Here is an 11,616-nt window from a genome sequence, read left to right as displayed (position 1 = left end):
ACTAGTGGTCGCAGGTCTCCATGCTGCATGGCACTTGTTCTCAGTGTCCTTGGTTGGTTCTACCACTCTATATCTGCTTAACCTGACATGGCCTTGCCCTAGTATGAAATCATTTCTTCCTAAAAGAGTCAAGAGTACCATGGCAGTTAATACCATCTTAAGACTGACCCTACCCAACTATGGAGCTTTCCAGACACCTGGTTGCTGGCTGGGAATCTCTTCCTACAGCGAACAGCCATCTCCTGTCTGACTAGCACCACTGTGTGCGCCTCTCCTCAACAGAGCCTCTGCTGGACCCAAGAGTTTTCCTAGGTTCTCTCTTCCTCATCTTCCTAAACAACCCATGAGCAAGTCCTGGCAGCTGTCCATTGCTGTCTATCTCCACCCCCATCTCATCCCCCACCTGAACTCACCTCAGCTGACTCCCTAACTTTACCCTACTCCTACCACCTATTCTCTACCCAACAACCAATTAGGTAGTCATAAAACAGAATTTAAAAATGTCACTCTGGTAGGGTGTGGTGGTGCACACTTGCAATCCCAGTACTTGGGAGGCTGAAATAGGAGGACTGTAGGTTCAAGGACAGCCTTAGCAAGTAGTAAGACTCTCATCAACCCAGTGAGACCCTGTTTCAAAATAAAAATTTTAAAAATAGGGCTGGAGGTGTAGCTCAGAGGTAGAATGCATCTGGGTTCAGTCCCTAGTACTCCCCCTCCCCAAATGTTGCTCTTCAGCCAAAACCCTTTCCATTGTCGGGCAAAGGATGTAGCTTAGTGCGTAGAGCAACTGCCTATAAGGAGCCCCGGGTTCAATCCCCAGCAGCCCATGATCACAAACAACTCACAAATACCCTTCTCAAAGTACTTAGAGTAATGAACACCTCCTCACCTCTGCTTGGGGGTTCTGTAGCTTCACCCTGCTTCCCTTTCCTCTCCATCCTGTCTCAGGGCTCCCTACTGCTCTTCTCCAGGGACTCTGAAAGACACTTTGGACTTCAGGCCTTTGCTGAAGGGGCACCCTTGCCCTTAAGGCACTATCACTCAACATAGCACCCACACGCCAGAGCCTGTTCCCATGTTTACACAGCTATCAGCTTAGTCTGCATACCAGAGAAAGCGACCACAAGAGAGAGCCACGTGCATAAGTCTCAAACACCACAGTCCCCCAGGCCTATGTGCTGAGTGGGTCACGTCACACTCAAGGAGATAAGAACTGTGTCCACTACCCCACGCTGCCTGGCTTTCTCGCCATTCTCTATTCCTGGAGTCCTTATTTGGTGCCTGCCTGCTGCAAGCTGGAACCTGCTCCATCAGTGCAGTGAGGAGGTGGACCCGCAGACCTGCACAAGTACCAGAGGAGGTCACGGCAGGGAGCCCTTGGTGTCGGAGGCTAATCCACCTGAGTGACGCTCTTGGGGAATAAGTCCTTGGTCCCACAGCTGGCATTACGAACACACTGTGATGGGCATAATGGATCTCTTTCAGCATTTCCATCACACATGTGCCCAAGTGAGGCTCAATAGCAAGTAAACACCTTATTTTTAGTTAATTTCCAAAGTAACAGAACAAGCAATATTTTGCACACCTTCCACTACCTCCACACTTCAGGACTGAGAGGCCGAACAGTGGGGCAGTGTGTGTGGCGGGGGCGGCATGGCTGGCTTTTTCCATTACCTGCCCTCCCATCTGCAGCAGACCCTCTTTCCACTCCCTCAGGGGTTCCCACTCCACCCTGGAAGGCTGTCCTACTGTCTGAGGGCGTTTCATCCCAACACCGAGGCCTATTCACAGGGCATGCGCTAGCTTTTCAGAGAACTGACTGCACACTGTTCCCACTGCATTTCCTCCAAAGTGCTAACTTCAGTCTTCTTCCTGTTGTTTTCTTTTGGGGTGGTCCCACCCAAGAGGCTCGGATTCTGTAGGTCTGAGTGAGGCCAGAGGATGTGCATCATTTGCCAGTTCCCAGCTATGCCAGGGGCCCTCAGTGACATACACCTGCGTTCTCTTCAACCCTACATGTACAGCAGTACTGACACTAACACCAGAGGGCCACCATGTGGGTAAGGGGAAATACAGCACCAAATATCTGGCCCAAGAGCTCAATGTCCCTCCCACATTCAGTGTTAAAGGTTCATTTACCCCAAGAGCTCTTGGGAAGTGTAGGAACCTGCTAGTCCTGACCTCCTCTTTCTCATGGAACTTGGTTTCAGCCAGAGCTACAGGAATTTGTCCTGAGCAATGCTCATCTTTCATACTGTTAGAAAAATAAACTGCCTGTCTTACCTCTGTCATACCACAGTCAACAGAGGAGACTTCTGTGATCCCAAAAGGTGTGAGGATTTCTCCCCACCAGCTAACAAGCAATTCTACAGCAGTGGCATCCTCTAATCCAGTTCAGTTCTGACACTGCCTGCCTGGAAACAGCGCCAGACCCCACAGGCTGAAGGCTCAGTCCCCAAGACTGCCCCTTTAGATGCCAGTCACAAGCCCCAAACTTATGTTTACTAGTTTATCATAAAGGATATTACAAAGGATGCAGATGAAGAGATGAACAGGGCCAGGTATAGGGAAAGAGCCCAAGCTTCCATGCTCTTCCTTGGTACCCTCTAGGAACCTTCATGTGTTCAGCTACCAGGAAGCTCTGGGAAGCTAGGAGGCTTCATTACATAGGCAGGACTGATTCCATCATGAGCCATAGGTGATCAGCTCAGCCTTCAGCCCCTCTCTCCTCCCTGGAGGCTGAGGTGAGTCTGAAAAGTTCCTACTCTCATATCCTGCCTTGGTCTTTTAGTGACCAGTCCCATCCTGAAGCTTCTTGGGGCTGCTGGCCAGCAGGGGGCTCGTTAGCATACAGAAAGACTTTTATTGCTTCAGATATTTCAAGGATTTTAGGAGTTGTTTGCTAGGTAAAAGGATGAAAATAAAACATATTTCACAACATAACATTATGCCTATGTAGAAAGAAGAGAGACTGGAAAGAGAAAAAGGATGAGCCAGGTGTGGTGGCACACACTTATAACCCCAGCACTTGGGAGGCTGAGACAGGAGCATCGCACAGGTTTGAAGCCAGCCTCAGCTACTTACTATGGCTCTCAGCAATTTAGTGAGACCCTATTTTTAAATAAAATATAAAATAGGTATGGGAGTATAGCCTGGAAGTAGAAAAGGCCCTGGGTTTCGCCCCCAGTCCCACAAAAAATAAAAAGGAAGGAGAAAGAGGGAATAAATGAGCAAATAAAGCCTGAAAAAATAAATTTTAATAAAATAAATAATTTTTTTGGAGACTGGGGATGAAACCCAGAGGCATTCTACCTCCAAGCTATACTCCCAGCCTTATTTTATTATGAAATGGTCTCACTAAGTTGCAGAAGGCTTCACTAAGTTGCTGATGCTGGCTGTGGACCTGCAATCTTCCTATCTCAGCCTCCCGAGTACTGGGATTACAAGTATGTGTCGCCATGCCTGGCTCTTAACTAAATTTTTAAAGTAAATTTAATATTTTCTGGCTCTGTCCAAGAAAATTAAAAAATGGTCATTTGTGGATGGGCTTATAGGTGAGTCTTTCTTTCCATTTCAACTTCTCCCTGCATTCCCATTTTTTACCATGACCTAGACCACGATAAAAAAATTCACACCTTGCCCACAGAAGTCACAATCAGGCCCATCAGAAAAGGGGTTATTGCCAGGCGTGGCGGCACACGCTTGTAATCCCTGCACTTGGGAGGCAGAGACAGGAGGATCACACAGGCTCGAAGCCAGCCGCGCTGGCTTAAGAGACACTGTTTCCAATTAAAAATATTTAAAAAAAAGTCTGGGAGTGTAGCCCAGGGGTAGAAGGGCTTCCAGGAACCCCCGTACCACCAAAAAAAAAAAAATAATAATAATAATAATAATAATAATAAATAAAAGAAAGAAAAAAAAAGAAAAAAAAGAAAAGGGGTCACTGAATACTGGCTATCACATAATCTCCCCCAAACAACTCTCTACTTCCAGTGTCTGCCCCTTCTCTCTTCCCACCCCACTCTACCTGTGTGAGAATATAATTAGATCTTTTCTATCAAAGGAATAGCTTGACATAAGCTCCATTTTGTAACTTTGTATGCTATCAGTTTTTTTTGGTAAAGTCAGCATTTCTTGGAAATTGCAAGTGCCAACCGCTTCCCCCGGCATCCCCTCTAGCCAACGGAGTGAAGATTGAGGGTATGCTCCCACCAATGAGAGTATAACACAGGAGCATCAAGTTAGAAATAAAAGACCCATCAGGTTTCTGCCATTTGTTCTTGAACACCTGACTTTACTGGTGGCAGGAGTGTGTGTGTGTGTGTGTGTGTGTGTGTGTGTGTGTGTGTGTGTGAGATTGGGGACCTCCTACCTCCGGGCTACATACCCAGCCTATTTTATTTTTTATTTGGAAACAGGGTCTCGCTAAGTTGTTAACTTCAAACCTGCAATCCTCCTGTCTCAGCCTCCCAACTACTGGGATTACAGGAATGCAACACCACACCTGGCTGGCAGGATCCCTCTTGGCAAAAAGTAAAATTGCCTTGCTGAGCCACTTTTGAACATGTGTCTTTTCTTATAATGCCATGGAATTTTTTTTCTAACACCTGGACCTCAGATTGTCCCAAAACTCACTTTCCTCTCATCCTCTCTCTTCTGATCTACCGTGTTGCTTCTACTTAAGCATCACACTCTTTGGAAAGGACCCCCCTCTCAAATTATTCTTCCCAGGCTCAGAGCCCCAACATCTCCTCCAAATCATCCATTTCACACCTCACCATCCTCTCCAAATCCTACCACCCCCTTGAATCGGGGACCCCCATGAAAAACAGCATGCTTTAGGATTAAGAGTAGAAACTCCGAGGGAGGAATCAGACAATCTGAGGCACGATGAGGACAGGGGCAGGTACATTCCTGGGCTTCTACTCATGGCTTGTTAGATATTCAAAGCATGGTGTGTGTGTGTGCTTTTCCTGCTCTCCCACCTCAACTCATAGCTTGTTGACTATTAGGAGCTTGGTATATGCCTCTCCTGACCCCTCACTCACTCTTGTCTTATTGGCCTCAAAAACTCAGGTATAACATTAAAGCCAGGACACATTCACCATGACTTTCCAAGAACAACATAGAATAAAACTTTTGAGGAGTCACCAAATCAGCAAATTCCCAGACCCTAACTTCTAAGATTTCATTTCTTCCACTCCCCACCTGTGTGTACACTTAATAACTTCAGCAATTCACCCTTACCTAAGGCAGAGATGTTGATGCATGATAGGGCTTTGATATGAGATGATGTATTTAGCCCAAGGATGAGCAGCTAACTACCCCTCTCTCAAGGTTAAATTGCCAGCCATATAAAAATGCCCTTCAAAATGTACCTAAAGCCAAGTAACCTCCCTAAACTCTAACCCACCCCAACTACTATCTCACACGAATAAAACTAGATCTCCTCTTTGTCCTGGGAGGAAGCTAGACGCTCTCCTTTGGACGCGGCGTCTCTTTCGAAGCAGCAGCTCTAACAAAAGCCTCTCCTGTTTGATCACTGGCCGGACTCGTTTAAGTTTCCACCCTGGTCAAATCACCAAGTCCAAATTCCCTTTTCTAGCATCGCCTTCAGGACCCGCCTGCCCTTGGCTTCCGGATCCTTCCCACTCCCGCCATCAGCTCCAGCTCCCATCTCCACATCCCCCGTCCTCTTGACTCGCTACCCTCGGGACTTGGGAAGAGGGACTCACACCATCACCCCTCAGCCAGGGTGGTGGGTGTCTCGAGACTCGGCGCGAAGAGCTGGAGCACTGCCCTGCCACCGGCCGCGGCCCAGCTCACCTGAGGCCGGGGCGCGCAGGCGGGCCCCTGCTTGACAACCGGACCGGGACGCCGCGGCCGGTCAGCTGCGCGGCGAGAACTCTTGCGCCTGCGCAAGGGGCGGGGCCGCGTAGGGCGCATGCGTGCGTGCCTGGCGTTCTCTGCTGGAGTTCCGGCTGGAATGCGGCACAACTGTGTTCTGGTTCCGGGCACTCCAGAGTGATTTTGGAGTGGGGAGCCGAGCCTGGGCCCCCGGAGACGGCCTCCCTATCCCAGGCTCAGCGGATGGACCGAGAGACCCGCGCCTTCGCCGAGCAGCACTTTCGGGACCTAAAGGGACAAGTCCTCGGCGGCGGCGGGCAGGCGCCCAGCGGCGTAGCCTTCATCAAAGAGCCTGACACCTTCTCCTACACCGACTTTGTGAAAGGCTTCCTGCTGCCCAACCTGCCCTGTGTGTTCTCCAGCGCCTTCACCCAGGGCTGGGGCAGCCGGCGGCACTGGGTAACTCCTGAGGGGAAGCCCGACTTCGAGTATCTGCTGCGGAAGTACGGTGAGGAGGGGCGCAGACGCCTGGGACACTGGCGGTCCGGAGATGTAGAAAAGACCCCACTCCCCCAGGGGGAACAGGAGGATCCAGGCCCCAGAGACAGCCAGGGAAGAACAGGGGTACCCAGACCCACGGATAGGTCAGGGCTGACCCACTGAGGGCCTAGACGCCCAAGACAACCATGGGGACTCAGGGAGTACCTAGACCCCCAGGACAGATGGAGGACAGAGGATGTATCCCAGACCTGCAGCAGGACAGGTAGGTGGAGCAGCATGGAGCCCACAAATCTCTTACCCTCTGTGAGACAGAAAAGGCACATGGATGGCCTAGACTCTAGGACAGAGAATGTCAGGAAAGAGCTCAGGCTCCCAGGGGCATATGGGACAGAGAGGGATACCACAGGAACATGTCCAGACGCCCTGACCCAGGGCAGGACTGTGGAATGGCATCCTGGATGGTAGGGAAGCAAGGCATGTTTAATCTTTCAAAGAACTCGCCTACAGCTCTGTGGGGGTGGGGGGACCACAGGGAGGGCTCTCTGCCAGGTCTGTGCCTACTTTCACTTCAGGAGATGTGGTTGTACCAGTTGCCAACTGCGGGGTCCAGGAATACAACTCAAACCCCAAAGAGCACATGCCTCTCCGAGACTACATCAGCTACTGGAAGGAGTACATCCAGAGGGGCTACTCCTCCCCTCGGGGCTGTCTGTACCTCAAAGACTGGCACCTGTGCAGGTAATTGGGTGGGAGAAGCTTGCCTTCTCTAGAGGAGCCAATCTTGAGGCCTTTCTGGAAGGGTGCCTACTGTGCACAGATGAGCCCCTGTTTCTCAAGGAGCCCCAATTGGTGTCTCTACTGTGGTAGGAGGGTTGCTCTTTGGGAAGATCAACACTTTGCCAGGCTTCTGTGGTGTTGGCCACCACAAAGAATGTGAGTTTCTTGGAGGTGCAGGGCTGTGGTCTCACCCCTCTTCTGTATTGTTGGCCCAGATTTGTCTCAGATCCCCTGGAACTGGCCTCTTCCCCACCCCACTGAGGAGGTCAGACCTCTTTCCTCCTGCCTGGGCTATACTAGGGCCTCCTGACCTCCTCCTTCCCGTTGCTGGCATCTCCAAAGGGCAGGTGGCCTTTCTAGTACCTTAAAAGTCTAAAAGTCTACCCTAAGCACCCCCCCACCCTGGTCAGTCCCCACCTACCAGATATAGTCCCTCACTTGGGATAGTTCAAATTCAAAAACTTGAGGTTTTTTGTTTTTTTTTTAATTTCTGTGATGGTGCAAAAGTACTCTGCATTCAGCAGAAACTGCCCTTGGAATTTTGAGTGCTGCTCTTTTCCTGGATTAGCGATGTCATCTGATCCTCCCCTGATGCTGGGCAGTGACAGCAGCCTCAGTTCCTAGTCAGCCCCATGGTTCTGACGGGAAACCACCTCACTCTAACAGCTATATTGCTAAGTTATCGTGTTTAGTCAGCTGGGTATATTGCTTTTTTTTTTTTTTTCCTTTCTTTTTCTTTTCTTTTTCTGCTGGGGATTGAATCCAGAGCCTCCCACATGCCAAACACACACTATTAATAGATTTTTAATTTATGGTATTTTCAACATGAACATGTCAGAATTTAAGCCCATGTGATCTGAGAGGCATATGCTCTTCCTTACAGAGGCTTTGCCCATCCCCAAGACCCAGCCTACATGCTGTATACTTAGGAAAGCTCAACCACGCCTCTCTGAGGCCATTCAGGATTGTGTGTTTCCTCTGCCAGATTGCCTTCCATAAGGACAGACTGTGCTGTTCAGACCTCTAGCACTGATACAGTATAGGGCTTAGATACTGTTGAGTGAACCAGAGAATAAGCAAACCTCTGTATCACTCAGATGAAAACTAAAGCTCAGAGAGGTAGAGCATGGTAAAATTCAGGCCCTGAGTGCAGTTCCCACAAACAGCCCAGAATCATGAAAAGCACCAGCCCCCAGCTCACCCCACCACACTGCTGCTTGTGTGGCACAGAGAACTGGCCTAGGTCAGACTGGCCCTCTGGCACTGCCTAATCCAGCAGCAGAGACAGACACAAAGACCCTGTCACTGTTGTGCACTGTGGTTTGGGGTTTTAGGTAAACAAGTATTTGTTTTTGGTATGAGTTATTCCCAAATATTGCATGGAACATACTTCTGCTAGAAAATTGTATATTTGAAATTTGGTTTTTAACTGTGTGTCCACAGTTAGTCAGCCACAGAGGAAGTGATACCTGCACAGTTTTATTTGAGTGAATAGGAATTTGCAAGGTGCTCAAAGGCAGGCCAAGCACAGGGGCTCTAACAGTGTTTTGCGACTCACAAGTGGTTTGTTGCTGCTATGGTACTGCCCTATCCCTTTCTCTGACTAGGAGTTACATATGCATGAATACAAAGCATTCCAGCGCAGCACTGGTTGAATTCCCTGGGGCTGGTGTAATGTGTTCCTGTTAAGAATGTGCATGGGCAGCCTTTATGAGAGGGCCCATACCCTGGAGCCTGTTAGGCAGAGTTAAGTTCTCTGGTGTTGGTAAAAAAGTAAAGGAAGAGCTGGGTATGGTAGCACATGCCTGTAAACCCAGTACTCAGAAGGCTGAGATATGAGGATTGCAGGTTCAGGCCCAGCCTCTGCAACTTTACAAGATCCTGTTTCAAAATTAGGAATTAAGAAAAGAGCTGAGAGCCGGGCATGGTGGTGCAAGCCAGGAGTGGTGGCGCACATGCCCTGCTTGTAATCCCAGCATTCGGGAGTCTGAGACAGGAGGATCACAGTTCGCAGACAGCCTCAGCTACTCAGTGAGGTCCTCTGCAACTTAGTGAGACCCTGTTTCAAAATAAAGATTAAAAAAATAGGAAAGGGGGTATGCCTCGGAGGTTAAATGCCCGTGGGTTCCATCCCCAGACCCGCAAAAAAAAAGAAAAAAAAAGAAAAGAAAAGAAAAGGACTGAGGGTATAGTTCAGCGGTAGAATGCCTCTAGGTTCAATCCCAAGTACCAAAAAAAAAAAAAAGAAAGAAAGAAAGAAAGAAAGAGAAGCCGGGCGTGATGGCGCACGCTTGTAATCCCTGCGCTTGGGAGGCTGAGACAGGAGGATCGCACAGGTTCGAAGCCAGCCTCAGCTACTGAGTGAGGCTCTCAGCAACTTAGTGACACCCTGTTTCCAAATAAAATGTAAAATAGGTCTGGGAGTATAGCCCGGAGGTAGAAAGCCCCTGGGTTCCACCCCAGTACCACCAAAAAGAAAAAGAAAAAGAAAAAAAAGTGAAGAGGCCCGCAGTTCAGGAACCATATGATGCCCACCATTTGTTCAGAACCCTCAGCACAGCCAGAAGCCAGGTTCCTGGGGCTGTGGGAAAATGGTCATTCCTGCATGGACTGGTTCTGCCAGGTCACGGGCCACCCCAAAGCCTTCCGTGCTCCTGATTCTGGTGTCAGCAATTTGGAGAGGCTCAGCTCAGGTTGCAGCTGTCATATAGCTCTACTAGGGCTGGGTTGTCCTAGGTGGCCCCTCAGTGTAGGTGTGGGGGGGCCTACTGGGCAGGTACAGTGTTCCTACACTGCCTTCTGGCTCTCCACAGGGACGCCTCTGCACAGGATTTGGAGGAGGTGTTCACCCTGCCTGTGTACTTCTCCTCTGATTGGCTGAATGAGTTCTGGGATGCCCTGGACGTGGATGACTACCGCTTTGTTTATGCGGGGCCCCAGGGCACTTGGTAATGTCATGCAGGGTCTTGGGCACCTGGTGAGGGGTGGCATGGGAGAAGTGGCCACCCACCTGTGCTTGGAGGCCCATCAGAAGAAGCAAGGAGCACCCTGGAATTCGCAGGCATGAACCAGGAACTCTTGCCGCAGGTCTCCATTCCACGCTGACATCTTCCGCTCCTTCAGCTGGTCAGTCAACATCTGTGGGAGGAAGAAGTGGTTGTTCTTCCCACCAGGACACGAGGACGCCCTGCGGGACCGCCATGGCAGCCTGCCCTATGATGTAACCTCCCCCAGGCTTCTGGATGCTTCCCTCTACCCTGCACTCCAGGATAGCCATCCTCCCCTGGAGGTCACACAGGAGGCTGGTGAGATGGTGTTCGTGCCCAGTGGTTGGCACCACCAAGTGCACAACCTGGTAAGGCAGTAGTGCTGAGGCTTTCTGTGCCCAGATCCCTGTCCAGCTGTCTCTCTGCAGAAGAAAGACAGAGTGTGCCTCTCTTTGTCATCCCAGTGGAGAGCCAGGGTAGAGGGTACTCATAGCCCCTCGCCTTCCTCCCTGCCCGGTCCATCCTGGACCCTACACTGCTGGAGCACATGCTGTGCTGGCACCTGGGGAGGTGGGAGTGCCCTTTCCCAGCTGAGCCCCTGGCCCAGGGCACTGGCCAAGCATGGGACTTGCTCAGTGGGCAGGGATGGATCCCACTGTAGGCTCTGCCAACCTGTACCTGCCCTCCAGGAAGACACCATCTCCATCAACCACAACTGGGTGAACGGCTACAACCTGGCCAATATGTGGCACTTCCTGCAGCAGGAGCTCCGGGCAGTGCAGCAGGAAGTCTGCGAGTGGAGGGACTCCATGCCTGACTGGCACCACCACTGCCAGGTGGGCACCCAGGGGAGGAGGGGTGAGAGCAGACACCAGGGCAGGCTGTGGCTCTGACCATGAAGCTCACTGTCCTCTCCTTCTGGCTTAGGTCATCATGAGAGCCTGCTCAGGGATCAATTTTGAAGAATTTTACCACTTCCTCAAGGTCATTGCGGAGAAGAGGCTCCTTGTCCTGGGGCGGGGGCCGGAGGGGGTGCTGGTGGATGCTGTAGGCTTGGGGCTGGGCCTCCAGCAGGCTGCATTTGATGCCGGCCGCCTTGCAGAGGTGCTGGCCTCTGTGATTGCACACCCTGACTTCCAGAGAGTGGACACTAGCACGTTCTCACCACGGCCGGAGGAGCTGCTTCAGCAGCTAAAGGATGCAGTGGTTGCTGCTGAGGCCCTTTAGTGCCCTGGGAGATCACAACAGGGAGGCGGACCCTTCCAGTCTAGGACATGCTCCTGCAGGTCTGACGTGGTTCTGCCCATCCATGGCTCTGACCTAAGGGTCCAGGCCATGGATCTCAGGGAAGAGCCCAGCCAGAAGGTGTCTAGGTTAAAGGGTGTCTATCGATCTAACTTGCAGCAAACCTACCAGGGTTTTAGGACTTGGGTGGTGGCCATGTGACCAGATGTCCTTGGAGCCCCCAGCCTCCACTTGTGAAAGCCAGGACTCCCAAGTGGTG

The 11,616-nt window shown here is 50.9% G+C and overlaps 1 protein-coding gene across 2 annotated transcripts; it reads left to right on the top strand.

Annotated features, from left to right (window-relative positions):
• Positions 1-6,090: 6,090 nt before the first annotated feature.
• JMJD4 (jumonji domain containing 4) lies at positions 6,091-11,339 on the top strand (the record flags this gene model as incomplete). 2 transcript variants are annotated; one of them, XM_080698829.1, is made up of 6 exons in its annotated part: positions 6,091-6,355; positions 6,921-7,086; positions 9,939-10,073; positions 10,249-10,480; positions 10,802-10,948; positions 11,040-11,339. In XM_080698829.1, the coding sequence occupies 6 exons, from the start codon at positions 6,091-6,093 to the stop codon at positions 11,337-11,339; spliced, it is 1,245 nt and encodes a 414-aa protein (XP_080554955.1). The 2 variants fall into 2 exon arrangements, with proteins under 2 accessions (XP_080554955.1, XP_080554954.1); XM_080698828.1 differs by having other exon boundaries at positions 10,213-10,480.
• Positions 11,340-11,616: the final 277 nt, after the last annotated feature.

Source organism: Muscardinus avellanarius (genome assembly GCF_963383645.1).
Source record: "Muscardinus avellanarius genome assembly, chromosome: 7".
NCBI lineage: Eukaryota > Metazoa > Chordata > Mammalia > Rodentia > Gliridae > Muscardinus > Muscardinus avellanarius.
Note: the sequence above shows the minus strand (reverse complement) of the source record. Positions and strands in the feature narration are given on the sequence as shown.